This window comes from Aedes aegypti, chromosome 2 (assembly GCF_002204515.2).
Source record: "Aedes aegypti strain LVP_AGWG chromosome 2, AaegL5.0 Primary Assembly, whole genome shotgun sequence".
NCBI classification, from domain to species: Eukaryota; Metazoa; Arthropoda; class Insecta; order Diptera; family Culicidae; genus Aedes; species Aedes aegypti.
In genome coordinates this window covers 229,583,745-229,610,019 of record NC_035108.1, presented here as the reverse complement: position 1 = coordinate 229,610,019, position 26,275 = coordinate 229,583,745, and the positions used below count along the sequence as shown (strand labels likewise).

The window sequence follows — 26,275 nt, the reverse complement described above, 5'->3', positions numbered from 1 at the left end:
TCTCAAATTTCGTAACGCTGTAGGGGATGGTTGGGTGTCGTTAGGGAGTGTCCATAAATCACGTGATATTTTTTCGATTTAAAGAGCCAACTTGGTATTTTTTTCATTCATACATTTTAAAAATTGTGTGTAATTAATGGACATCCCCTTTACAGCTCATACGAAATTATTGGGCGGGCGTTATAAATTTTGTGAATGAATCCTAATTGGGTGCTCCATAAGATCATTCATTATTATCTTTATAGTGGATTAAAGTTCTTTCAGAATTATGTTCGGCTCTAGTCATGGCCGAAGAAATTTTGCGAATGATTGCTTTAAGGAATTTAAGAGGGATTTTTTCTACAAATTCATTTTGATTTTCTCAAACGAGTTTTTTTAGGTTGACATCCAATATCAGTTTCCCTTTAAAATTACTTCCAAAGATTTCTTAACATATTTTTTAAAAAATCACAAGTAATTATTTCATAAAATCATCTCAGAACTCTAACAAAGATTATTCCATAAATTAATCCAAACATATTTTTAAGAATGATCTAACAGTTTTTATGTACATATTCACCTCTGCATTCCACTGATCACGTAAGGTAAAAAAAAAAAACATTCAACCAATCCGTCTTGCATCCCTCCAAGAAAAGTTCTGAAATGCATTCAGGAATTACCTAAAAATCGTTCCAATCTATAATACCCCCTTCAAGGTTGAACAAAAACCTATTAGAAAACAGCATTTCAGATGAGCTAATTGAACTCTTCAATGAATTTTTCTTTGCATACTCAAGAAATATTGAAGAAGTTCAATACATTCTCGATTTTTTACATTCTATTGATTCTCTGGATTCCAAAATATTTTATTTGACATGTGTTCCAATGTTTCAACATTGGATATTCTATGTAACTCATTGGTACTATACCAGGGAGGAAGCCTCAGAATCATTTTCAAAATTTTATTTTGAATTCTCTGCAGAGCTTTCTTCCTGGTATTACAACAGCTAGTCCATATTGGTACAGCATACAACATGGCTGGCCTGAAAATTTGTTTGAATATCAAAAGCTTGTTCTTAAGACAAAGTTTTGATTTTCTATTAATAAGGGGATAAAGACATTTTACATATTTATTACATTTGGCTTGAATGCTCTCAATGTGATTTTTGAAAGTTAAATTCTTATCAAGCATGAGCCCTAGATACTGAACTTCATCTGACCAATTTATTGGAATCCCTCTCATCGTGACAACATGTCTACTTGAAGGTTTCAAATAAAGAGCTTTTGGTTTATGTGGGAATATTATTAGTTGAGTTTTGGAAGCATTAGGAGAAATCTTCCATTTTTGCAAGTATGAAGAAAAAATATCCAAACTTTTTTGCAATCGACTACAGATGACACGCAGGCTTCGTCCTTTGGCGGAAAGGCCTGTGTCATCCGCAAACAAAGATTTTTGACATCCCTGAGGTAACTCAGGTAAGTCAGATGTGAAAATATTGTATAATATTGGTCCCAAAATGCTGCCTTGAGGAACACCAGCTCTTACAGGAAGTCTTTCAGATCTGGAGTTCTGATAATTAACCTGAAGTGTACGATTTGACAGATAACTTTGAATTATTCTAACAATGTATGTTGGAAAATTAAAGTTTTTTAATTTTACAATCAAACCTTCATGCCAAACACTGTCGAATGCTTTTTCTATGTCTAGAAGAGCAAGACCATTAGAATAGCCTTCAGATTTGTTGGAACGGATCAAATTTGTTACACGTAAAAGTTGATGAGTGGTCGAATGTCCATGGCGGAATCCGAACTGTTCATTGGCGAAAATTGAATTTTCGTTGATGTGGACCATCATTCTGTTCAAAATGACCTTTTCAAAAAGTTTACTGATGGAGGAAAGCAAACTGATTGGACGATAGCTAGAAGCTTCTGCAGGATTTTTGTCTGGTTTTAAAATTGGAACAACCTTAGCATTTTTCCATTTGTCAGGAAAATATGCTAATTGAAAACATTTGTTAAATATATCAACTAGAAATGATAAGCTACTTTCTGGAAGTTTCTTGATGAGGATGTAGAAAATTTCATCATCGCCAGGAGCTTTCATATTTTTGAATTTTTTAATAATAGTTCTCACTTCTTCCAAATCAGTCTCCCAGGCATTTTCGAAAACGTTCTCTTGATTAAGAATATTTTCGAACTCCTGAGTAACTTCATTTTCAATTGGACTAGTAAGTCCTAAATTAAAATTGTGCGCACTTTCAAACTGCATAGCAAGTTTTTGAGCTTTTTCGCAATAAGTTAGTAATAATTTGTTTTCCTCTTTCAATGCCGGTATAGGCTTCTGAGGTTTTTTCAAGATTTTAGATAATTTCCAAAAGGGCTTAGAGCCAGGGTCCAATTGAGAAATTTTATTTTCAAAACTTTTGTTTCTTAATTGAGCAAAACGCTTTTTGATTTCTTTCTGCAAATCCTGCCATATAATTTTCATAGCAGGATCGCGAGTGCGTTGAAATTGCCTTCTCCTCACGTTTTAAGGCGGATCAAGAGTTTAAGATCATCGTCTATAATCACGGATTCAAATTTTACTTCACATTTTGGAATTGCAATGCTTCTGGCTTCAACAATGGAATTTGTTAAAGTTTCAAGAGCATTGTCAATATCAAGTTTAGTTTCTAAAGAAATGTTAACATCAAGATTAGAGTCAACATACGTTTTATATATATTCCAGTCGGCTCGTAAATAATTGAAAGTGGAGCTGATAGGATTTAGAATCGCTTCTTGGGATATTTGAAATGTAACAGGCACATGATCAGAATCAAAATCAGCATGAGTAACTAATTGGCTACAAAGATAACTAGAGTCGGTTAAGACCAAGTCAATCGTAGATGGATTTCTAGAAGAAGAAAAACATGTAGGGCTATCAGGGTATTGAATTGAGAAATAACCTGAAGAGCAATCATCAAATAAAATTCTGCCGTTGGAATTACTTTGAGAATTATTCCATGACCGATGTTTGGCATTAAAGTCACCAATGACAAAAATTTTTGACTTATTGCGAGTCAATTTTCGCAAGTCAGTTTGGAGCAAATTAACTTGCTGTCCAGAGCATTGAAAAGGCAAATAGGCAGCTATGAAAGTATATTTACCAAACTGTGTTTCAACAGAAACACCTAAAGTTTCAAAAACTTTAGTTTCAAATGATGAAAACAGTTGATGTTTTATACGCCTATGAATGATGATTGCAACTCCCCCACATGCCCCATCAAGTCGATCATTACGATAAACAAAAAAGTTAGGATCTCTTTTGAGTTTAGATCCAGGTTTTAAATACGTTTCGGTAATAACTGCTATATGCACGTTATTAACCGTAAGAAAATTAAACAGCTCGTCCTCTTTACCATTCAGAGAACGAGCATTCCAATTTAAAATATTTAAATTATTATTTGGATCCATTAGAAAAACGTAATCCAATAACAATTTGATTTGTAAATTTTACACCTACTTGGACTGCTTCAGTCATAGTGGTGGCTTTGAACATTGCATCAATCATTAGATTCAATTGTTCAGTTAGAAAATTAAAATCAGAGGCAGACATGTCTTGTGATTTCCCATTAGAATTTCCGGTAGACGAAGAAGCGGAATTACCTGTGGCGGTAGGGTTTTTTCCATTTGATTTGAAACAGGTAGAATGGGTACCCATGGATCGAACAGGGGAGGAGTTCAAATTTCCTGTTACGATATCGGCAAAGGATTTACCGTGGGTAGATACATTCGAAATTGAAAGATTTGAACGGCTACCCGACGGATTAAAATTAGTTTGTGAATGAGCATGATTATGATCTTCCTGATGGGTATGATTCATGATCAAGCGATCGTTAACTGAAAAATGAGTAGATGAAAAAAAACCGAATTTAGTACTATACCATTTAATTCCACTAGAGTTTGTATCCTTTGACAGATACGCGTATTTCGACCTCAACTGTAAGGCCGTCTTCAGTGTCGTGTACTAGACTCGACTTGAAGAAAACCATCGTATGCACACATTATATATTAACACTAGGTATAACCGTATTTCCCTACCCATTATTATTTTTTAACTTAAAATTTATGAGCTTTAGGTACATTCCATCCCTCTTTTGTTGAAACTTTAAATGCTGAAAGGTACATCACGGGAACGATTAGTAGGTACCAAGTTGAATAGCCATGTATTGCCGTTGCCGTTGTCTCTGTTGAGTAGCGTCGTAGGTACCTGTTTGCAAATTTCCAGACTCTCCGCCACATCCAGTTTCCAAGGAGAAGAAACATTTCTCAAAATTTTGATATCGGCCGTCGTAATTGTATGTCCTTCTGAAAAGATATGTTCTGCCACCTTAGATTTGAAATCGTATGTCATCCCCTTGTCTATCGTCTTCTGAGCTTTTCCTATTTCCGCTAAGTGTTCCTTGAATCTAACCTCGAGAGACCGCTTTGTTTGACCAACGTAGACCTTATTGCAGTGGGAACAGCTGATTTTGTAAACACCAGCCTTGTTTAGTGTGTTTACCGGATCCTTGGTGGAGCCTAACGAAGTTCTAAGTTGGTTGTCTCTGCTGGAAAATACCAAATCGATTCCGAAATTCCTTAGCTTTGGGCGGAGCTGTTTGCTGATGTGTACGTCGTATGGGATGGAGACTCTCTTCATGGGTTCGGTGATAGGGGTTAGTGTCGTCAAAGCATTCCGAATTCGCTGTCTTTCCTTTTTGTCGATGATAGCTTTTATCGTCCTTTCCTTGTATCCGTTGATCCTTGCCGTCTCGTAGATATATTCCAGTTCCTTGGTCTTTCCGTGTTCGCTGAGGGGTAGAGTCTGCATCCTGTGGATCATGTGGTGAAACGCTGCCATCTTATGCTGGAACGAATGATTCGATGTGTAAGGGATAACTCGCTGGGTGTTTGTAGGCTTCCTGTAGATTTCGAAATTGTAAGTTGAACTTTCTTCCCTGGTGACAAGTAGATCCAAAAATGATAGTTTTCCATCCTTCTCCTCTTCGTGGGTGAACTTGATATCCTTGTGTACGCTGTTGATTGTATCCAAAATTTTAGCCAGATCGTTCCGCTTGATAACGCTGAAAATGTCGTCGACATATCTCCACCATTTATCCGGAAAAATGAGCATTGTTCGATACTCTACCAGGCAAATTGCGGAAACGACCGTTATCGTAACGGATATTATCTTTCATCTGCCTGGCACGAGCCTCAATGACCCTTTTGCGTGAAGGACAATTCCAAAAATTGGACTTATGGTTAGCCCCGCAATTACAGCATATGAATTTGGTGGTATCTTCCTTCACTGGACAGACGTCTTTGGCGTGAGAAGAACCTCCGCAAATCATGCATTTAGCATCCATGCGACAATTTTTTGTACCATGACCCCACTTTTGGCACCGACGGCACTGAGTGGGGTTCTGGTAATTTCCTCCAGGTTTCTGGAAATGTTCCCATGTCACACGGACATCGAACATAAGTTTTGCTTTTTCTAAAGCTTTAATATTATTTAGTTTTTTTTTTTGTTAAAGTGAACTAAATAATATTATTGAGAAAGCCCTTTCCGAACAATGCCAGATTGGGTTCTCTTTTTCATAATGATTACTTGGACTGGGGAAAATCCAAGTAAATAATTTATTCCATTTTTGATCTCTTCAGGTGACTTATAGTCACTTGAGAGACCTTTCAAGACAACTTTGAACAAACGTTCAGTTTTGTCGTCATAAGTAAAAAATTTGTGCTTCTTCTCTTCAAGATGTCTGAGAAGAAGTTCACGATCTTTAAGAGTTTCCGGCAAAACGCGACAGTCTCCTTTCTATGCGATTTGGAAGGAAACCTTGATTCCCCTAATGGAGTTCAAGATCTCCTGCCTAAATCCCCCAAATTCGGAACAACTGACCACGATAGGTGGCACTCTTTGCTTCCTCACTTGAATCAAAGAGCCTGGGCTAGAGGCTGCTTCGATTTGGTGTTCGGAAAATTTGTCTAGAGCATCGAACTGATTGCTCATTTCGATACAATTATTCATTTCACCCTTGGAAGAAACTTCGCATTCCGGGGAAGCGTCCTTTCTTCCATTCTTGCTACGTGTAGTGACAGTTTTAAAACCCACTTTTTTGGAAGGAAGTAGAGAATTCAGAGATTCACCCTTCCTTTTGTTAGTTGTTGATACCATGTTTAGTTAATAAACGAAAGAAGACGTGACCTTCGAGAGGTTTTTTCCCAAGACGGTGTCCAAGAAGGATTACCACCGCTAGCTTTCGCCAACGGGTCCAACGAAAAATCGAAGGCACGGGTCCAAACAAGGATCGTAAAGGGATCAATAGTAGAAAAAATAGTACTGAAAAGTACTGTTTTAGTAGCACAGAAAAGTACCGTTTTTAATTATAGCACTGAAAAGTACTGTTTATGTAGCACTGAAAAGTACTGATTTATTGCTTTAGGTAGTTTTTAAGAAAACTTCCAAGAGCAGAGAGAATTCGTGTACGCACAGCACGAAGGTACGATGCGCACTGGACTCTCATTGTTAATTGTGGCCAACATGAGCGCTATAGTTTTTTTTAAATAAAAGGATTTTAAGTGAACCTAATAACTAGAGGGTTTATAGCTGGAAAATGTCTTATAAACCTGAGTATTTCTTCAACAAATTCTCGCAAAATCTGCCGTCTGATGATTTTTTTGGCAGAAACCATTTTTGAGATACTCTAAGAATTCTCAGAGAAGTTTCTTTCGACAAAATTACTTCTTAAGAAAAAATAAACGGCAAACTCGCCAAATATAAATAAGAATAAAAATAATACTTCTCAAAAAAATCTTTATAAAAAACAACTTTGGTTTCGTACCATAATTTATTTAAATATATTTAACAGCCTAGAATGGCCGTAGCATATTCCGACCGACATGTTCACTCATCACACTGGAACGGTTAACTACGATGTCGCTGCCTTGTTCCGTGCCTTCTTTACCGGTCACCAAACCGGTAGCCAGTGGTATGTCGGACCCATGTATTGCAGCCGAATTGACCGCTAGTTTGGTAACTTGCTGTTGAGTGCGCGCAGTCCATTCAATCGATAGAAATCTCTTTTGAGTTCACTTTAACAATTTGCAGTTGATTTGGGTTCTGACGATGCTGGTGTTTTCCAACGCTTGCAATCGACTCGCAGGGACTTCGATGGGTGTTGTCCTTTGGTGCACATATTTATGTTTATTCTTGGGCACCGATTCCGCTGGATAGTATGGACACCTGTTGTTTCGATAACTATCTGTCCTGCGATTAGGGCTAATTGGGAGGAACACAAATAACTAAAATGCTTAATAATACAAGTGCAAAACACTTACCGTTACGGACAGACGGATTACCACCACGCGTGTAGGTACACTGCAGCAGAATCATTACATGGGTGTTCTCTATATACCGTTCATAGTCCTTGGAACAGGATGGTTAAGTTCGCCGGGCAACAAACAGTGAAAATCCGGCAAAAAAAACTATCTATTTGCACCGCGGACATTCTAGTTCCTCGCAAAACTCTGATAGTCAAAACATAAACAACATTTTTGACAGAGTAAAAGCTAAGTTCGAAATTCGAACTTACTCTGAGTAAAGTATCGTTTTATTCATACCGTTTCGAGTAAATGCTCAGAGACTTTACTTTGCTCGAATCAGCTTGAGCATGAGCAAGTGCTCGGTTTTATTCATATCACCTATTATCACGAAAACTGACGACGATGATTGAAAAATCCCAGGTCTCCTGTCATTTCACCTGCTTCGTAAAATGGCTCATTCATATGCTGCGGTTGGGTGACAAAACGTCGAAAGACAAAATGTCAAATGACTGTTTATCGAGAAATTTGCGACAATCGACGCGCCACCATAATTCATATAACGGAGGGTAACTAACTTGAAGGTGATGATTTCGTAATAGGGTAACGACTGTTTATTTCGTTCTTAAACGCTAACAGTCGGCGCCGGCGGCAAAAAGTACAGGCCGGAAAGAGAAACTGAATGTTCGAAAGGTTGTTGTCTGTAATTTTTGCCGCTGGCGCCAACTGTTAGCGTTTGAGAACAAAATAAACAGTCGTTACCCTCAGGGTGGGTGAACGGCTGTCAACTACAAACGAAGCTCGCCTAACAATCATCTCTCGGGCGGGCCGCCCCAAACAGCATCATCTCTCACGCGGGCCGACGTGGGCCTTGCCAGGCAGCAAATGCTGATGCATTTCAACACTCAACAGCGGGATGTCTAGCAGCGTTGTGAGCCAAACGAATACACCCACATAACATGAACGGTAGGCGCACCTCGTTGCGTATACCCCCCCTGGTTACCCTATTGTTTAATGTCGTTTTTCTTTATTGACACCGCATGCACCGTTTTCCCAACAGTGTATTGTGCATCCCGATAAAATTCAGAAAGAGAACTTCGCTTAATTTCCTCTTCTTTATCAACGAACTTAAGGTAACACACGATTGACTCATGGTGGCATCCAAAGAAAATATTTCTGTTTTATATCATATCGGTCATTCGGTGATCTACCGGATCATATGCTTGCTAACAACAGGCATGTTGATACACTTTCAGTTCATCTCTGTCCGGTAGTACCAAAACTACAAAATTGATCATCATTTATGGATAGCAAACAGTTGCACCTTAAGCACCGCCAACACATTTTCAATCGGATGGATTTTGGCGCGCACGAACTGATAAATCCTCCGTTGTGGTGAAACTTCTTCCGTCGACGTGATGTTGGACTGTTTTCAAAAACAGTCGAGATAAAAGCCGAGCCGGCAGAGCAATGACAGTTAATTCGTTCAAAACTTCGCTTCGGAAGTCCAACCGACGAACTCCAGATTGGTGCTGCGAAGTCAATAGCAAAAGTTGCACCCAAACCGTTCTTTTATTCCGTAGGTAGCACACCGTTTTTAAACTCGATCGCCATCGCACACTGGGGCAGAATCGAAAAAAACGCGGAAACAACCTGTGGTTCTTCTGAATGAAGAGATAGACAATAGGGCGATATTCAAAACTGAAAAGGCAATAGATGGCTCTTTTTCAGTGGTAGTAAAAACGAAATCCTGAAGCAAAGAAAGCACCATGGAAGATGAGTTAAACACAAAAAGTTATGTATTCACTTTACACTTGATTTCTAATCACTACTTAATCACTAGCTTCCTTGACCTTGTAAAAAGTTTTTTTAACTAATAGGTTATCGCCACAAATAATAAACATACATACATACATACTTTTTGATCCAGTTTCCTAATTGCAAGTAATTTACGTTTTTCATTATTTTTCATACGTTTTGACAGTTCTCCGACTTCCATGCGCTTGTGTTGAAAGTTTGAGAAATTTGAGAATCCAGCGGAGCGCGATCAGTGGGAGGAATACAAACAACAGTGTCGTCGCTCGGCGGCCGGTGAAAGAAACTGAATGTTCGAAAGGTTGTTGTCTGTACTTTTTGACGCTGGCGCCAACTGTTAGCAGTTAAGATCGAAATAAACAGTCGTTATCCTATTAGGCATTTCACGGCGAAATAGGGTAATGACTGTTTATTTTGTTCTCAAACGCTAACAGTTGGCGCCAGCGGCAAAAATTACAGACAACAACATTTCGAACATTCAGTTTCTCTTACCGGCCGCCGAGCGGCGACACTGATGTTTGTATTCCTCTCACTGATCGCGCTACGCTGGATTCTCAAATTTCTCAAACTTTCAACACAAGCGCATGGAAGAATGGTAGTCGCAGAACTGTCAAAACGTATTGAAAATAATAAAAATCTTAAATTGCTTGCAGTTAGGAAACTGAATCAAAAAAGTAGTGATTAGAAATCAAGTGCAAAGTGAATACATAACTATTTGTGTTTAGTTCATCTTCCGTGGTGCTTTCTTTGCTTCAGGATTTCGTTTTTACTACCACTGAAAAAGAGCCATCTATTGCCTTTTCAGTTTTGAATATCGCCCTATTGACTGTTCAACGATAAACTTGCGACGATCGACGCGCCACCATATTTCATATAACGGAGTGTATTAGAACTAACTTGGAGGTGATGATTTAGAGGTTATTTGGCAATTTGGAGGTTAAAATCCCCTCCAAACACTAGCGATTTTGCGGTGGGATGTTGACGTTTGATGACGAATTCTCTCTCTTTCGCTCTTTAACGAAACTTGAAAACAATGGTGCCAGTACCTGTCAATTTTGACAGGAACTGGCACCGTTGTTTTCAGATTTCCCGGAGGAGGGAAAAAGAGCGATTTTCTGATGACGTAACGGTGCAATGAGCTATGTTTTCTCTCGGCGGAGATACGGTGCGCAATAGGGTAACGACTGTTTATTTCGTTCATAATCGCTAACAGTTGGCGCCAGCGGCAAAAATTACAGACAACAACCTTTCGAACATTCAGTTTCTCTTACCGGCCGCCGAGCGGCGACACTGATGTTTATATTCCGCTCACTGATCGCGCTACGCTGGATTCTCAAATTTCTCAAACTTTCAACACAAGCGCATGGAAGAATGGTAGTCGGAGAACTGTCAAAACGTATGGAAAATAATGAAAATCGTAAAATACTTGCAATTAGGAATCTGGATCGAAAAAGTAGTGATTAGAAATCAAGTGTAAAGTGAATACATAACTTTTTGTGTTTAGTTCATCATTCGTGGTGTTTTCTTTGCTTCAGGATTTCGTTTTTACTACCATTGAAAAAGAGCCATCTATTGCCTTTTCAGTTTTGAATATCGCCCTATTTGAGGATGCGATCACCACCTTACTATTGTCGTTTTCGTTTTTAGGAACTGGGTCGGTGATCAACTCATAAACAAACAAACGTCAAGCAAATTTTAGTTTGGTCGAACCTGAATCGGGTTGGGGTTGAAACTGTGATTCAGAACGGGTTGCGCCAGTTCCAGGTTTAAAAACGAATTCGACATATAACAATACCAGCGTTCGTTCTCACGCCAGCAGTCTTATGTCGTTTTTCTTTTTGTGAGCTTTGTCGATGATGAAAATGTAAATAAACCAACGTCAGGCTAATTTTTGTTCGGTCGAATCTGAATCGGGTAGGAGCTGGAACTGTGATTCAGGATGGATTTCACCAGTTCAATCCAAAGTTCAAAAACGAACTCGACATTCGACGCAGCGAGAGAAAGAGCGGAAAGGAAGGGCTGCCAAAGGCACATTTTAATGAAACCATGGCACAGTGGTTTAAAACCCAAAAAACACGATCATCAGCTTTTTCAGTGTCAAAGAGTGAAAATATTGCCATACTATATTCGGCAAAGTTACTGCATATGTTAAGCAACAACTTTTGACATTCATAAATTTTGGATGAATTTACTCATAAGTGATATCAAATTTTTATTTTCTCTGTTTGTCGTTAGAAGCAATTGGTGTCTTCGACAAAGATGTTGGAATTGTTAAAAGAAGAAAAGTTGTCGAAGACACTTTAACTCTATCTATTAAAATAAAGGATTTATGGCAATTTTTATATAAAAACCACTTCAAAAGTACAAATACTCACTTAACTTTTTTCGCAGTGATTTTAATGGCTTACGATGTTCTAGGACTAAGTATATATTCTCAAAATACAAAACTTTGCTGAACATGCCAAGACAATATCTTCATTTTTTCTATGAGTTATACGCATTTTATTGTGGAAAATTGACCCTTTTACACTAAAATATCTCGAAAAGTTGCAAAAAGTTGCAAACAAAATTACATGCAATAGAAAGACCAACATCTCTAATATGTTTTCCAGGTGGACTCATCGGTGTCTTCGTGTGTCTTTGCCACTTTTCTGCCAGTTGAAAATTTGAATATTTTTCAATTTGATTATGCGTATCTGAGCACTATTTATAACTACGCATAATTGAGATGATCTTAATTCTGAAATACCAGAAATTAAAAAAAAAGTTATCTACTGTCTATCAGTATTTTGTTACGATATGGAACTATCTTCATCGTTTAGTTTCTTTGGAGTTGTTCCACTAACAGCTTTTTCAATTAACAAGTCCGCTTATTTGCCCTCCTACTTTTTAAAAATGTTCAATTTATACCGCAGCAAGATTTAAGCGACGCAATTAATATCCTTTGATCAGGTTTTTGATATTACAAAATGACGTATTTCAGAGCCACTGAACTGTTCTTTAATGCTCATATAAGACATCAATCAGACGGTCAAAATTTAAAAGGCTGCAATAGAAAAATCAATCACGTAAACTTCTCTGAAGTGTGCTACTACAATGCTCACTAATTTTGCAAAACACATACTCCGTTCAATCCATACTTCCTTCAATTTAGAAGTTTGGAAGAATTGGCATAGCGTACATGGTCGTTTACAATTCTAAAACCCTGTTATGTGAAAAACAGACAAATAGTTGGAAATGCGAGAGTTTATCTTCTTAATCGCATGTTAGAGTCGTCGGATCTAGTGGTGACAAGCTTAAGAAAAGTGACATTGAAGCTTTCTCAGCTATTAGTATCGAATAAAGCGTACATGCAGAAACTTGTTATTCAGGTGAGGAGGGAACTGAGTGAATCAAATTTGGATGTTTCTATTTAGTACACTTGAGATAAGAATAATTAACTGAATAAAATGAATTTGTTTCGCCCATTGTATAAGGCAATCTGGCGTTTAATCGCCTTTCTCTTTCCAGCACACGCACGCTTATGGATTGTTTTCATACGGAAACCGTTTCCGTATGAAAACAACAAACAAAAAATCCCATTTGATCTTGTTGCTCGAAAGAGAAGGGTGCGATAGCCTTATAGTACATATATACACGTAAAAAAATTGTGGGGTAAAAACTACCATTTTAGGGAGATCACTTGAGCGCTCGCACCGGCAATTTTCATCAGACCAGAAATACGCTTGATTTTAACATGTATGTAGTCGAAATGAGATTGATGAAATTTATTTCTGTCAAATGTACCAGTTCACTAAAAACGTAGTAAATTGTTCTGAAATACCATGGTAGTTTAAGGAATGGGCATAGTCAGCTACACGGGAAAAAATATCTATGGTAAAAATTACTATTTTAGCTGACTACGCCCATTCTTGAAACTACCATGAAATTTCAGACCAATTTACTATGTTTACATCCCACACCATTACCGATCCATTTGACAGAAATAATTTACAACAATCTGATTTCGACAACAGACATGGTAAAATCAAGAGCATTTCTGGTAAGCTGAAAATTGCCGGTGCGAGCGCTTAAGTCAACCCCCTAAAATGATAGTTTTTACCACACATTTGTTTTGCGTGTATGATAGTAATATTTACCAAAGATTTTTTTTTCCAGTGTACATATATAACAAAAAAAAACTATTAAGATGAACAAAATAATGACTTTTCGTTCGAAAACTTCAAACTTAAAGCTTTCAATGATAGCTACCTCAATTATGCGTAATTATAAATAGTTCTCAGATACGCATAATCAATACTTATAAGTAAAAATATTCAATTTTTCAACTGGCAGAAAAGTGGCAAAGACACACGAAGACACGAATGAGTCCACCTGGAAAACATAGTAAAGATGTTGGTCTTTCTATTGCATGTAATTTTGTTTGCAACTTTTTGCAACTTTTCGAGATATTTTAGTGTAAAAAGGTTAATTTTCCACAATAAAATGCGTATAACTCATAGAAAAAATGAAGATATTGTCTTGGTATGTTCAGCAAAGCTTTGTATTTTGAAAATATATACATAGTCCTAGAACATCGTAAGCCATTAAAATCACTGCGAAAAAAGTTAAGTGAGTATTTGTACTTTTGAAGTGGTTTTTATATAAAAATTGCAATAAATCCTTTATTTTAATAGATAGAGTTAAAGTGTCTTCGACAACTTTTCTTCATTTAACAATTCCAATAACTTTGTCGAAGATAAAGTGACCAGACGTCCCGCGTTTCGCGGGACAGCGCGATTTTCAAATTTATATTACAGCGTTAAATCTATTTGTTTGACTGAAAAAATAATTTGGATCATGTTTTAGGCCTAAAATGATTCTAGAATACATATCCAATACGAAAAATGTTTGATTGGGAACGAGATCTGACAGGGCGTCGCTTTAGTCGAAGACAACAATTGCATATAACGACAAACAGAGAAAATAAAAATTTTATATCACTTATGAGTAAATTTATCAAAAATTTATGAATGTCAAAAGTTGCTGCTTAACATATGCAGTAACTTTGCCGAATATAGTATGGCAATATTTTCACTCTTTGATACTGAAAAAGCTGATGATCGTGTTTTTTGGGTTTTAAACCACTGTGCATGGCGATGATTTCAGCTGTTCGATGAATTTTATGCATGATTTTGATCTAACGATTGTGGTCAAACGGTAAATCAACCAATGTTGGTCTCCAAGAAAGTTTGGTAGAAAACAGTATAATCTATGATTTCTAGAAGAATATTTTTTGCTAAAACGATATTTCCATACATTTAACTAGCAAAATACCTTGAAAAAGCGTATTTTTTCGGGTCTCCGCTTCAAAGATGTCAAAATTAATGAACTTAAAACATTTTATACAATATTCACGTCCAAGAAGCTTTGAAGCATGAAGGTTTAGGCTTTCCATTCATGTGCTCAGATTATTTTTTTTTTTGATTAGTGGTTAGTGAGATAGGGGCAATCAAATTTGAGCCAGTTTTAAAACATCGAATATTGATTAAATCCCTTAGCAGTGATTTCCGACCCTATGTTCCATGGACACTTTTTCATGTCTCAAGGTCCCCTACCTACCCTGAAAATATGCACAATCAGGAAGCAAACACCATTTTGCAAGATCTAAAGAGATTCGCTCGTTCTGGAAAAAAAAACTTGAAAAAAAAAAAAAACATTGCAACAATCAAAATAAAGTGCGCGTCGGCAAACTTGATACGTGATCCCCTGAGTGAGACGCTATTGACTACACTATTTCTTACAAGTTTGTAGATTTGTGTTGTTAGTTATAGATTTGTAAGCGTGGAGTATAGGGATGTGAATGTTTTTGGATAGTGGTAATTATCCAAATTATAATTTATATACGTACAAGTGGATAGCTGAATCAATGAAGTCCCGGTCAACCATCCTATGAACTACTTTAAATATCTTTATCCAATAATATTATGCGTGGCGTGAAAAATTCTCGCGCCGACTATCTTAAAAAACGCTTGTAGATCGCCGCAGGTACTTTAAATCGTTTTGGTGTCTTCTGCGCGATCATGCCTTAATCAATCAGGAATAATTGCGCAGAAGACTCCAAATCGATTAGAAGTACCTGCGGCGATTTACACGCATTTTAAGAAGTTTTCAAGATCGCCGTCGCGATAAATAATAACACAGTAAATATTTCTGTCGGTTGTTCTTTACTATTAATTTCGTTATAATCAAGTATCTTCATCAATCTATAAAACCTTATGAGTAACTTTCTTTATCAAGCATGCATTAAATATAAATCTTTAAAGAAATGTTACGAAAGTTTGAGAAATTTGAGAATCCAGCGTAGCGCGATCAGTGTGTCGCCGCTCGACGGCCGGTAAGAGATACTGAATGTTCGAAAGGTTGTTATCTGTAATTTTTGCCGCTGGCGCCAACTGTTAGCGTTTGAGAACAAAATAAACAGTCATTACCCTTTTCCCGGTCAACCATATCTTTGAATTTCTTCACTTTTCTTCATATCGAGCTTTAAAGACACTCATATAACAAATCGATAGCGATCGTCATCGATTCGTAAAAAAATAACTATGCGTAATGAATATTCGATAAATGTTATCAAAAATTCGACACCAAAATAAGCGGACTTCCTCCGCTTTACCGAGTTGGAAAAAAAAATCGTTAACCAAAAACATTTGAACCGTTTTTTTTTTTTGTCAATATCTTTTTGATTGGGAATAGGGCGATATTCAAAACTGGAAAGGCAATAGAGTAACGACTGTTTATTTCGTTCTCAAACGCTAACAGTCGGCGCCGGCGGCAAAAAGTACAGGCAACAACCTTTCGAACATCCAGTTTCTTTCACTGGCCGCCGAGCGACGCCTGTACTTTTTGCCGCTGGCGCCAACTGTTAGCGTTTAAGAACGAAATAAACAGTCGTTACCCTATTGAACTCTAATTGTTAGAGGAATAGCAAGCCGAAGGACACTTATCAACTATGCCACACTATATCACATCCCTAAGGGTGGCAAGAGGCATTCATAAACTAGGCCTCAAGAATGGCCAGCCATATTTACGATAATACCTACTTATTTAACCCGTATAGGCCTGAGTGAAAGCAAAAATACTAAAACCCCCACCACTCAGCGAATACTTAACGGATTGAAATAATTTTTTGTTAGTATACTGGCCCACATATCTAGTTTCTAGAAATGGCCGGAGGAACTCGGGAATACTCCTGTAGCCGGAGTTATTGCGGTGGGTCACTGGGTCAAGTCGGATAGAAAAAGGCGATTTTTTGGGACATGCCAAGTTATCTTTATTTATTTCTAATGGCATTAATTTTATTTTGCATAAATCATTAAGATCTGATATTCAACATTATAAATGAATAGTTTTGCAACGTTTAGAGTGTACTAGATGCGGCCACTCGGACTTAATGTCCAGAAGAACCGGCTCTAGATTTGTTAAGTATTAAACTGTTTCCAATCTCTAAAAGTATAGATCAAACATAATAGTTCACTAAAATGCGTTCCCATAAGCTTGACACAGATGTTAAGATACAAATTGAGCACTTTACCATAAATTTGAGGCATCCCTGGGACCCGAAAATGGTCATTTGTAGGATCAATCAAATGCAGTTAACATAATTATTCAATTTAATCGATTATCAAAAGGTTTACGTCGATGCGTTTTTCATAAAACTCCTTGATATAGTGGCCACATTATAGCCGATTCTGGAAATTATATGTGACTTGAAATTTGCCTACCTCCAGGGGCACAGAAGCACAAAACCCTTGTCACCCGACCTGACCCAGTGATCCACCGCAATAACTCCGGCCACAGGAACATTCCCGAGATTCTCTGACCACTTTTAGAAACAAGATATGTGTACAAGTATACTGACAAAAAATAATGGAAATCCGTTAAGTATTCGCTGAGCGGTGAGAGTTTTAGTAATTTTTTCTTTCACTCAGGCCTATACGGGTTAAGAGCATCCTTCTGGTCATGATATTTAAAATGCTTATCATATTTTATTACATTTTTTGCATACTATTAGAGGTTTCCGTTTTCATTCATTCATTTATTTATTGTGCTTTGCTTTGATAAATGGATTATTGGGAAAGTTGTGTATCGCACTTCGAAGGTCACCAAGCAGTGGTTTCCAAGCAAATGGATCCATACCTAAAGTTCTTCAAATGTACATTTGCGCGACAAATTACACTGGTTTTTCCATCCAAATGCAGATTTGCACTTGACTGCATCATTGCCACAATTAATTATAATTGAACAAGCCTATTTCAAATGGCTGACATACTTTTACAAATGTTTTACAAGCAAGTTTTCGTGAAACAAATAAAACAAACAAACTAGCAACCCTGCTGAGAAAAACGTAAACAATTCTCGATTACTTTTTCAAATCGACGTAAGTAACTTCCATACGGTTTTGACAAAATCAATTCAGAAGAATCACAAACTGTTTTAAAATGAATCACCTTTTTAACATTTTTTCGCCGTGTACATTGCTCAAATTTGGCATACAATAAGCTCGCGTTTAAAAACCAGGGAGTTCCTATAATTTCCCACAAAAAAATTATTACAAAATGACAAGCCGATTTATTCAGTTACTTGCGACGTTTTTGTACCAGTGTAAAATCGACTCAAGTAGTGTTTTGTTTTGATTCGTGGTTAAGTCACTTTGTCTCTCCATACAGTGGAGCGGCGAAAGTAGTGGTTAGGTAGCGAAAGTTGAAAATCTTACTTTCGTCGTTTTGTAAATCCGGATATTAAACGTTGTAAAAGTGAAAATTGAATTGGTTCAGAGTGAAATGTGTAGAATTTCGTCTGCGGAACACGTATAATCGATAAAGTAAGTTTGTATACTTTTTTGACTTGAGTCTATTTGAATAAGTTTTCGAGAATTTTCGTTGGCGCGAAACCGATTCACTGCCTTTTCTTGCCCGCCAACGGCGAAAACAAAGGGTTTGACGTTTCCGCACTTATGAACCCGCCCGCAATTCTAAAGTGCGGGGTCCAATAAGGTGGGAACTGCGCAATACCTCGTGTACCAGTTGCTTGGCCGCATACGCGAAAGCTTCGCCCGAAAAACCTGGCGAAAACAACTGACGTTTCTCACGTGGTCTTATATCAGCATTAGTGGTGCAGAGAAGCACGGTTATATCTTGGCACTTTAATGGCACGCTATTTCGCCTTTTCTGGCATTATAATAGCATTATATGCGTATATAAAACTGACATGCATCAAATGATTACCCTATATGCGCATATAATGCTGCTATCGTGCCGCATTATCGTGCTTACTGGTTACTTGGGTGTTTATTTCCTTCATAACCGCTAACAGTTGGCGCCAGCGGAAAAAAAGTACAGGCAACAACCTTTCGAACATTCAGCTTCTTTCACTGGTCACCGAGCGACGACACTGTTGTTTGTATTCCTCCCACTGATCGCGCTACGATGGATTCAATGTGATGGATTTTACTCAGGTGGCGCAGATTATTGATGCGTGCCACTAGTTCTCTCATTCATTCTCCCGCTGTTCTTATGCAGTGCAAATAGTGACATCACTATTTGCACAGCATAAGAACAGCAAGAGAATAAAAGAGAGAACTAGTGGCACGCATCAATCATCTGCGCCACCTGAGTAAAATCCATAACATTGCGCTGGATTCTCAAATTTCTCAAACTTTCAACACAAGCGCATGGAAGAATGGTAGTCATAACGTATGAAAAATAATGAAAAACGTAAATTACTTGCAATAGTGGTTATCACGCCTAATGGTATGGGTGCTTTAGTGTAGATGTGGTTGTGAACCTTAGAGGAAAACAATATGCACTCTGTCTCGAAAAACACCCAGAATCCGGGTGTAAATTTTTCAAATTGAATTGGTAATATTTCCATATGCGTTTTGATGAGTCTGGAAAGCGTATGCAAGTTTCTTTGAGGAAACAAAAACAAACTGTGTATGACGAGCGTATGCTAGTCTTCGTGTGTTCAAATGTCACTAAGCTCTATTAGGAAACTGGATCAAAAAGTAGTGATTAGAAATCAAGTGTAAAGTGAATACATAACTTTTTGTGTGAACGGTAAACGAAGGTGAACGAAATTCTTGCTACAAAGTTGTGCGCGAATTTAATCCTCGTTTTTCCCTCTCTATCAGGCAACGAAAAGTTCAGTGCTTCGGAGCTACGCGAGTGCAAAAGTGAACGTAAGAGTCCCTGTGTGCTATTTCATCCATTCCGGCCCGGTTGACTACACTGAAACAAGCGTTGCAGTAATGAAAACCATGAACGTGTTTTTAAAATTACTATTCCAACCACGATTGAGCTATCATGAACGCTTTTTATTTGCGTTTTGTTCCCTCTCAATCCAACCGCGTCGATAGCCGAGCGGCTAGCGTTCGCGCTTGGCAATCGCCAGATCCTCGGTTCGATTCTGGTCTGCTGCAAGTTTTTGACCATGATATAGTAATTTTTACTATACAAATGGTGCCATGGTAAAATTGAATGCACAAAATATTCCAAATAAATGCGAATTTAGTCTGCACAAATCAAGTGGCGTTGTGTATTTAATTTAACCCTCTGATATAGTATTTTCAACCGCAACGCTGTTCTCAGTGTAGTGAAGTTTGCCTAGCCAGTGATAGTGAGTGAAGCCGAAGCCCCGGGATGCCAATCACCCCATTCAGGCCCGGAAGACGAGTGCGGTCCGCCATTGGAAGACCACGAGAGACGACGCAGCTCCCTCAGTGCCATCCAGGATATCTGGCACGGTTGTTCAACGATCTCTCTCCTGAAGACAGCCCACATCACCCACGCCGGCGGTGGTTCCCCATGTTTGGCCGTCGCCGCGCTAGAGCTGTGTCGGTAACGTAAAATCCCACAATCCCTAATTTCCCTCCTTTCTCGAAAATTATAAATCTGTAAATTGTTGAAAAATTCTATTCTTTTTTTAATCATTGCAAGATAAGCCCTGTTTTTCCTCCATCTCTTAAGTTCGGTGTCCACCTCGACAACGTAAATTTTGACGTGGAAAAACTTCCCTTTAAAAAACAACTACCGTCGTTGGGGGTGACAATGGGTCAAAAAGGGATATGTACGATTTATTTATTGAATAACTATCGCAATTTAACTCCAATAAACTTCAAATTTGGTGTGTATATACTTTGATGGTACATTAACAACTGTTCAAAATATTAAAGAATAATATTTATTCACAGCGGCACCATAAGTGAATGAAAAATGACCAAATCTCACCCCATAGAGGGGGTGACATTGGGTCACTGTAATTGAAATAACTTGTTTTTGAGAATATTATTGCAAACCCGTTCACAGCTGAAAGGTATTGATGAAATACGATGCAAACAAGACGAGAAGATATCTAATATGTTTCACAGATATGATAAACCCACTTAAAAGAACGATTATACCAAAAAAGTGAAGAGCTATGAGAAAAATATGCAAATCCAACATTTATCGTCAAGTTTACATAAATTTTCTTGTTTTTTCCCTCAAATTTTCTTCAAAGTCTCTTCCCCATTACCATAAAGCCTATTCAGTTTCCCCAAAGGTGTACTGGAACAGTTATTATTTTAAACCTTCACAAATAGTTAAATTTCGGTGCGACATTCCACGATCAGTGCATTTCAGGCAGATGTTGACGTCATTATCCCAGTATTTCAGCGATCCAACTCATTTGTACTTCCGTGAGATGTTTCTATAATATGAAAACACTGATAAATAATTAAATTTCGAAAAAAAATCCACTTGATAAAATTTTACGATGTTGCTGCGCACGAAACACAGTTGCTGGTTTGAGAAGTTGTCAAAATGCGTTGCATTGTTAGTCAACGCACGGAATACTCATGTAGACTTGTTTGATGTTTCAGGGATGCTGTATTTAGAAATAATAAACACTTCTTAATGAAAAAAGAGAACCCCCGGCACCGTAAAATGTCAAAAAAGTGGACTTGCAATTTCATTTACTATCGTTCTTGCTTGACCCAATGTCACCCCCATTTTTGATGTTTAAGACACCGTACCGAAAAAAAAATTTTTTTGTGGAAAAATCAAATAGATTCCTGAAAATACGTATGAAGTGCAATGAAAAGACTTTCAACCTTCACACTTAGTTGAGCTCGGCTAATTTTCATTCTTTTGCCGAGATCCGCACAGCCGAGCGATCGGCAACTGAGTTTTAGCTGATATGTCAGCAGAAAATCAAGTTTGTTTATAGCAGCACCTGTGGGTGCCGCTGACATCAAACGTCACTTTTGCTGAGATGTCAGCAAACGAACTTTAACCGAGATTTGCACAGCTGAGATCGGCATTCTGATTTAAGTGTGTTCTACTAAAATAACGATAGAGGTTAAAGTACATGCGTGATACTTTGCACAGGAGAAATTTAATGTGGTAAATTTCATCTAGTTTCAACATACAAGTTTATTGGTAAAGTAAACGAAAACTACTATTTCTAAAAATGTATATTGTGATGAATTACGTGTAATACTATGTTCCCTAACATATGAATTATTAATTTTAGTAATATCAGCGTTATTAGCTGAAATATTTTATAAATTGTGGGCTTCGTGGCCTTGCGGTTAGCGGCGTCAGTCGTCTAGGCGTATTGTGTCACGAGGTGTGGGTTCGATTCCCGCTCCAGTCGGTGAAAACTTTTCGTCAAACGAAAAATTCATCATTGGGCTACTGGGTGTTCCGTGTTGTCCGTTGCCTAATGTTCGTGATTGTTCAGTCTGTACAGCCTTTGGCTGAAGACGGTGTAAATTGTCTTTTTAAATCATAATTTTCCGTTTTGACCCAATCTCACCCCCTAGACCCATTGTCACCCCCATCGACGGTACACTGTTTTTCCTCCATCTCTTAAGTTCGGTGTCCACCTCGACAACGTAAATTTTGACGTGGAAAAACTTCCCTTTAAAAAACAACTACCGTCGTTGGGGGTGACAATGGGTCAAAAAGGGATATGTACGATTTATTTATTGGATAACTATCGCAATTTAACTCCAATAAACTTCAAATTTGGTGTGTATATACTTTGATGGTACATTAACAACTGTTCAAAATATTAAAGAATAATATTTATTCACAGCGGCACCACAAGTGAATGAAAAATGACCAAATCTCACCCCATAGAGGGGGTGACATTGGGTCACTGTAATTGAAATAACTTGTTTTTGAGAATATTATTGCAAAACCGTTCACAGCTGAAAGGTATTGATGAAATACGATGCAAACAAGACGAGAAGATATCTAATATGTTTCACAGATATGATAAACCCACTTAAAAGAACGATTATACCAAAAAATTGAAGAGCTATGAGAAAAATATGCAAATCCAACATTTATCGTCAAGTTTACATAAATTTTTTTGTTTTTTTCCCTCAAATTTTCTTCAAAGTCTCTTCCCCATTACCATAAAGCCTATTCAGTTTCCCCAAAGGTGTACTGGAACAGTTATTATTTTAAACCTTCACAAATAGTTAAATTTCGGTGCGACATTCCACGATCAGTGCATTTCAGGCAGATGTTGACGTCATTATCCCAGTATTTCAGCGATCCAACTCATTTGTACTTCCGTGAGATGTTTCTATAATATGAAAACACTGATAAATAATTAAATTTCGAAAAAAAAATCCACTTGATAAAATTTTACGATGTTGCTGCGCACGAAACACAGTTGCTGGTTTGAGAAGTTGTCAAAATGCGTTGCATTGTTAGTCAACGCACGGAATACTCATGTAGACTTGTTTGATGTTTCAGGGATGCTGTATTGTGCTCTGCGAGATAAATCCACGTAATGCGATTATCTGAAAATGTCGATATACCGTCGCAGTGATAATGAAAATCACCAAATGTTTCAGATTTAGCAAATTTGAAACATTTGCGTCCTTGAAGAACGAAAAAATCCAAGCCTACTTGAATTTTGACGTTGCGTTTGACTTGCGCGCATATCTTCTGCGCGTTACCGCCGCCGCTGGATGTGGATTTAATATAAGCGCCGCAATATTTAGAAAGAATAAACACTTCTTAATGAAAAAAGAGAACCCCCGGCACCGTAAAATGTCAAAAAAGTGGACTTGCAATTTCATTTACTATCGTTCTTGCTTGACCCAATGTCACCCCCATTTTTGATGTTTAAGACACCGTACCGAAAAAAAAAAAATTTGTGGAAAAATCAAATAGATTCCTGAAAATACGTATGAAGTGCAATGAAAAGACTTTCAACCTTCTACTAAAATAACGATAGAGGTTAAAGTACATGCGTGATACTTTGCACAGGAGAAATTTAATGTGGTAAATTTCATCTAGTTTCAACATACAAGTTTATTGGTAAAGTAAACGAAAACTACTATTTCTAAAAATGTATATTGTGATGAATTACGTGTAATACTATGTTCCCTAACATATGAATTATTAATTTTAGTAATATCAGCGTTATTAGCTGAAATATTTTATAAATTGTGGGCTTCGTGGCCTTGCGGTTAGCGGCGTCAGTCGTCTAGGCGTATTGTGTCACGAGGTGTGGGTTCGATTCCGCGCCAGTCGGTGAAAACTTTTCGTCAAACGAAAAATTCATCATTGGGCTACTGGGTGTTCCGTGTTGTCCGTTGCCTAATGTTCGTGATTGTTCAGTCTGTACAGCCTTTGGCTGAAGACGGTGTAAATTGTCTTTTTAAATCATAATTTTCCGTTTTGACCCAATCTCACCCCCTAGACCCATTGTCACCCCCATCGACGGTACACTGTTTTTCCTCCATCTGTTAAGTTCGGTGTCCACCTCGACAACGTAAATTTTGACGTGGAAAAACTTCCCTTTAAAAAGGGAAGTTTTTCCACATCACCCCAATTTCCTCTTGGAGCAGCATAAACAACCCTGAGGCCCAGGACAAAAGCCCGGTTTGAGACAATAGTGGTTCCCAACCTAAAGAATCTCTAACAGGCTTTAAGATCCTATTATGAGTATTATGAGCACCAGAGTCGGAAAATGCTAAAAATATGTCAAAAATTAAAATTGGATTTCACATTTTTATTGGAAATTTATCATTGGAAAGCATTGCCAACTACAGTAATCGAACATCAGAATAAGCCGTAAAATTACGAGATGTTCGAATGACGTTTTTGTCATGTCTACCTATCTCAAGTGATATAAATTATTCCCTGGTGGGCTGCTCATTGTTATTGTTCGAAAAACTAGCATGACTTGTGAATGGCGCTAGTCATATGTTTGTTGGTGATGACGTTCCCGTCTCTTTCAGGGTATGTTTCTTACCAATTACATGGTTGATTTTACCAGGAAATGATAGGAGTTCTTCCCTGCTTGCTGATTTTAATTTCACATGAGAATATTTAAAAGTTCGTTGCATGCCATCATTGAATGAGATCCTTCCAAATGTGGCGCTATGAAAAACGTAAATAAATGGACCCGCTTGCAAGTTTCAAAGCTGGTAAACTAACTAAAACCATATGAATCGAAACGTCTCATAAAATGGCTTATTGCAATTTTTCAGGGAACGATGAAATTCACAAATTTCAAATGTCATTTTTCAGGGAGCGATGAAATTCACAAATGTTAAATATCATTTGAATTGAACTTTCACTGGCATTTCAAGGCCCTGATGCGCACTATTGAGAATCGAATTGCGACGCGGCGAAGCTTGTCAAAAATAAAACTTTGCACTTTGATTAGCCAATTTTTAACGCGAAGCAGTCGATAAGCCTTATGAAAAAATCATTTGAAAGAGTGGAAAGGAAGAATACAAAAATCACAGACAAACAGACGTCACACTCTCATCATTGTCCATCGATCACCTTTTTAACGGTCAAAAATATTGTAGGTGGCTTATCCGCCACCTGCAGCGCTCGCGTCATTTTTGTTCGTGTTTGACGTTTACACACTACCGCCATCTGTTGGCTTGTAGGCCAAACACACCGATTTTGGCATTGGGCGTATATGTCTTCGTGACTATGATTTTGATCGAGATTTGTTCTAAGTGTTACGTCTGTTTGTCTGTGCAAAAATATTTATGTTTGAAATATGGGATCTGAGATTGAGGGGAACGATAAAGTGGCAGACTGCATGATACCACCCCGAATGGGTCACCCAGAAATAAACGAAAAAGACTTGTACATAGTATATGATCTTACCTTTCCTGCAGAAACACTTGTTTCGAGCATCGATTTGACCGTTATCAAGAGCATTTTCTTCAAATACAAATTTCGTTGCTTGTAATCCATCAACCTCATGATTGCTGCCAGTTTGGACCTGTAAATGTAGTTGGTTCATATATGATTATTTGATCATTTCTTTATGTAAATATTTATACGATCATGTTTTTTTTTATTACACTAGGGTAGGTGTACCAGTTATGGCCATAGTGGTTCCCTATTTCGCCATACGTGATATCTTGAATGCCTTCACATTTTGAAAAATCTTTTGTGATTTAGCAGTAAAATGAAGGATAAATCTTGATGTTAAAACATTCAAAAAGATTAAAAATGTAAAAGTTTTCCAAATTATGCATATTGCCAAATAGGGAACCACTAAAGCCATAACTGGTACACTTTCCTTAGTTGTTCACGGGCAAACTTTTTTTCTGCCTACGAATGACGGACTACTTTGCCTTTTTTCTCGTTTTAGTTTGCACGCGCTCTGAGTGCAATCGAGTTTTTTCGCGAGGGTTTTCGCGTCGCCGGAGTGGTGTTTTGCATTTGTTAAATGAGCTGGCTGATTAAAATAGCTTACAACTACTCAGTCAAGGATGAATGATCAATTTGGTGATCTCATTTCATTTTTTTATTTTAAATGTACAATATGTTATGAAACGTATTTTTATCATGTTTTACCTGATTTTCATTATCATTCATTATACAATTATAAAAAAAAAACCTAGGGGGTGCGGACTCAAACATTTCGGTTGTTCAAATTGAACAGAACCTTTTCCACGAGTGCTAACCGTTGTTTGTTTGGTTGTCTCGCAGGAAACCACAGTAAAAGTTCACCCTTAAAATACCTCATACAATCATTTCGGTGTAGGCAATTAACCCAATAAATATACTAAATCAGAACGTTGCTAGCCGTATGTTAGTTAGAAACATATTTCAGATAA

At 37.6% G+C, this 26,275-nt stretch overlaps 1 protein-coding gene across 4 annotated transcripts in view; it reads right to left on the bottom strand.

The window, feature by feature from the left end:
* The window catches only part of LOC5574548 (scavenger receptor class B member 1), a 494,233-nt gene that overhangs the window by 207,506 nt on the left and 260,452 nt on the right, over positions 1–26,275 (bottom strand). For all 4 annotated transcript variants that reach the window (XM_021844301.1, XM_021844303.1, XM_021844300.1 and 1 more), the window contains exon 7: positions 25,314–25,431. In XM_021844301.1, the coding sequence (XP_021699993.1) occupies positions 25,314–25,431 (118 nt within the window). The remainder of the gene's footprint in view (positions 1–25,313; positions 25,432–26,275) is intronic.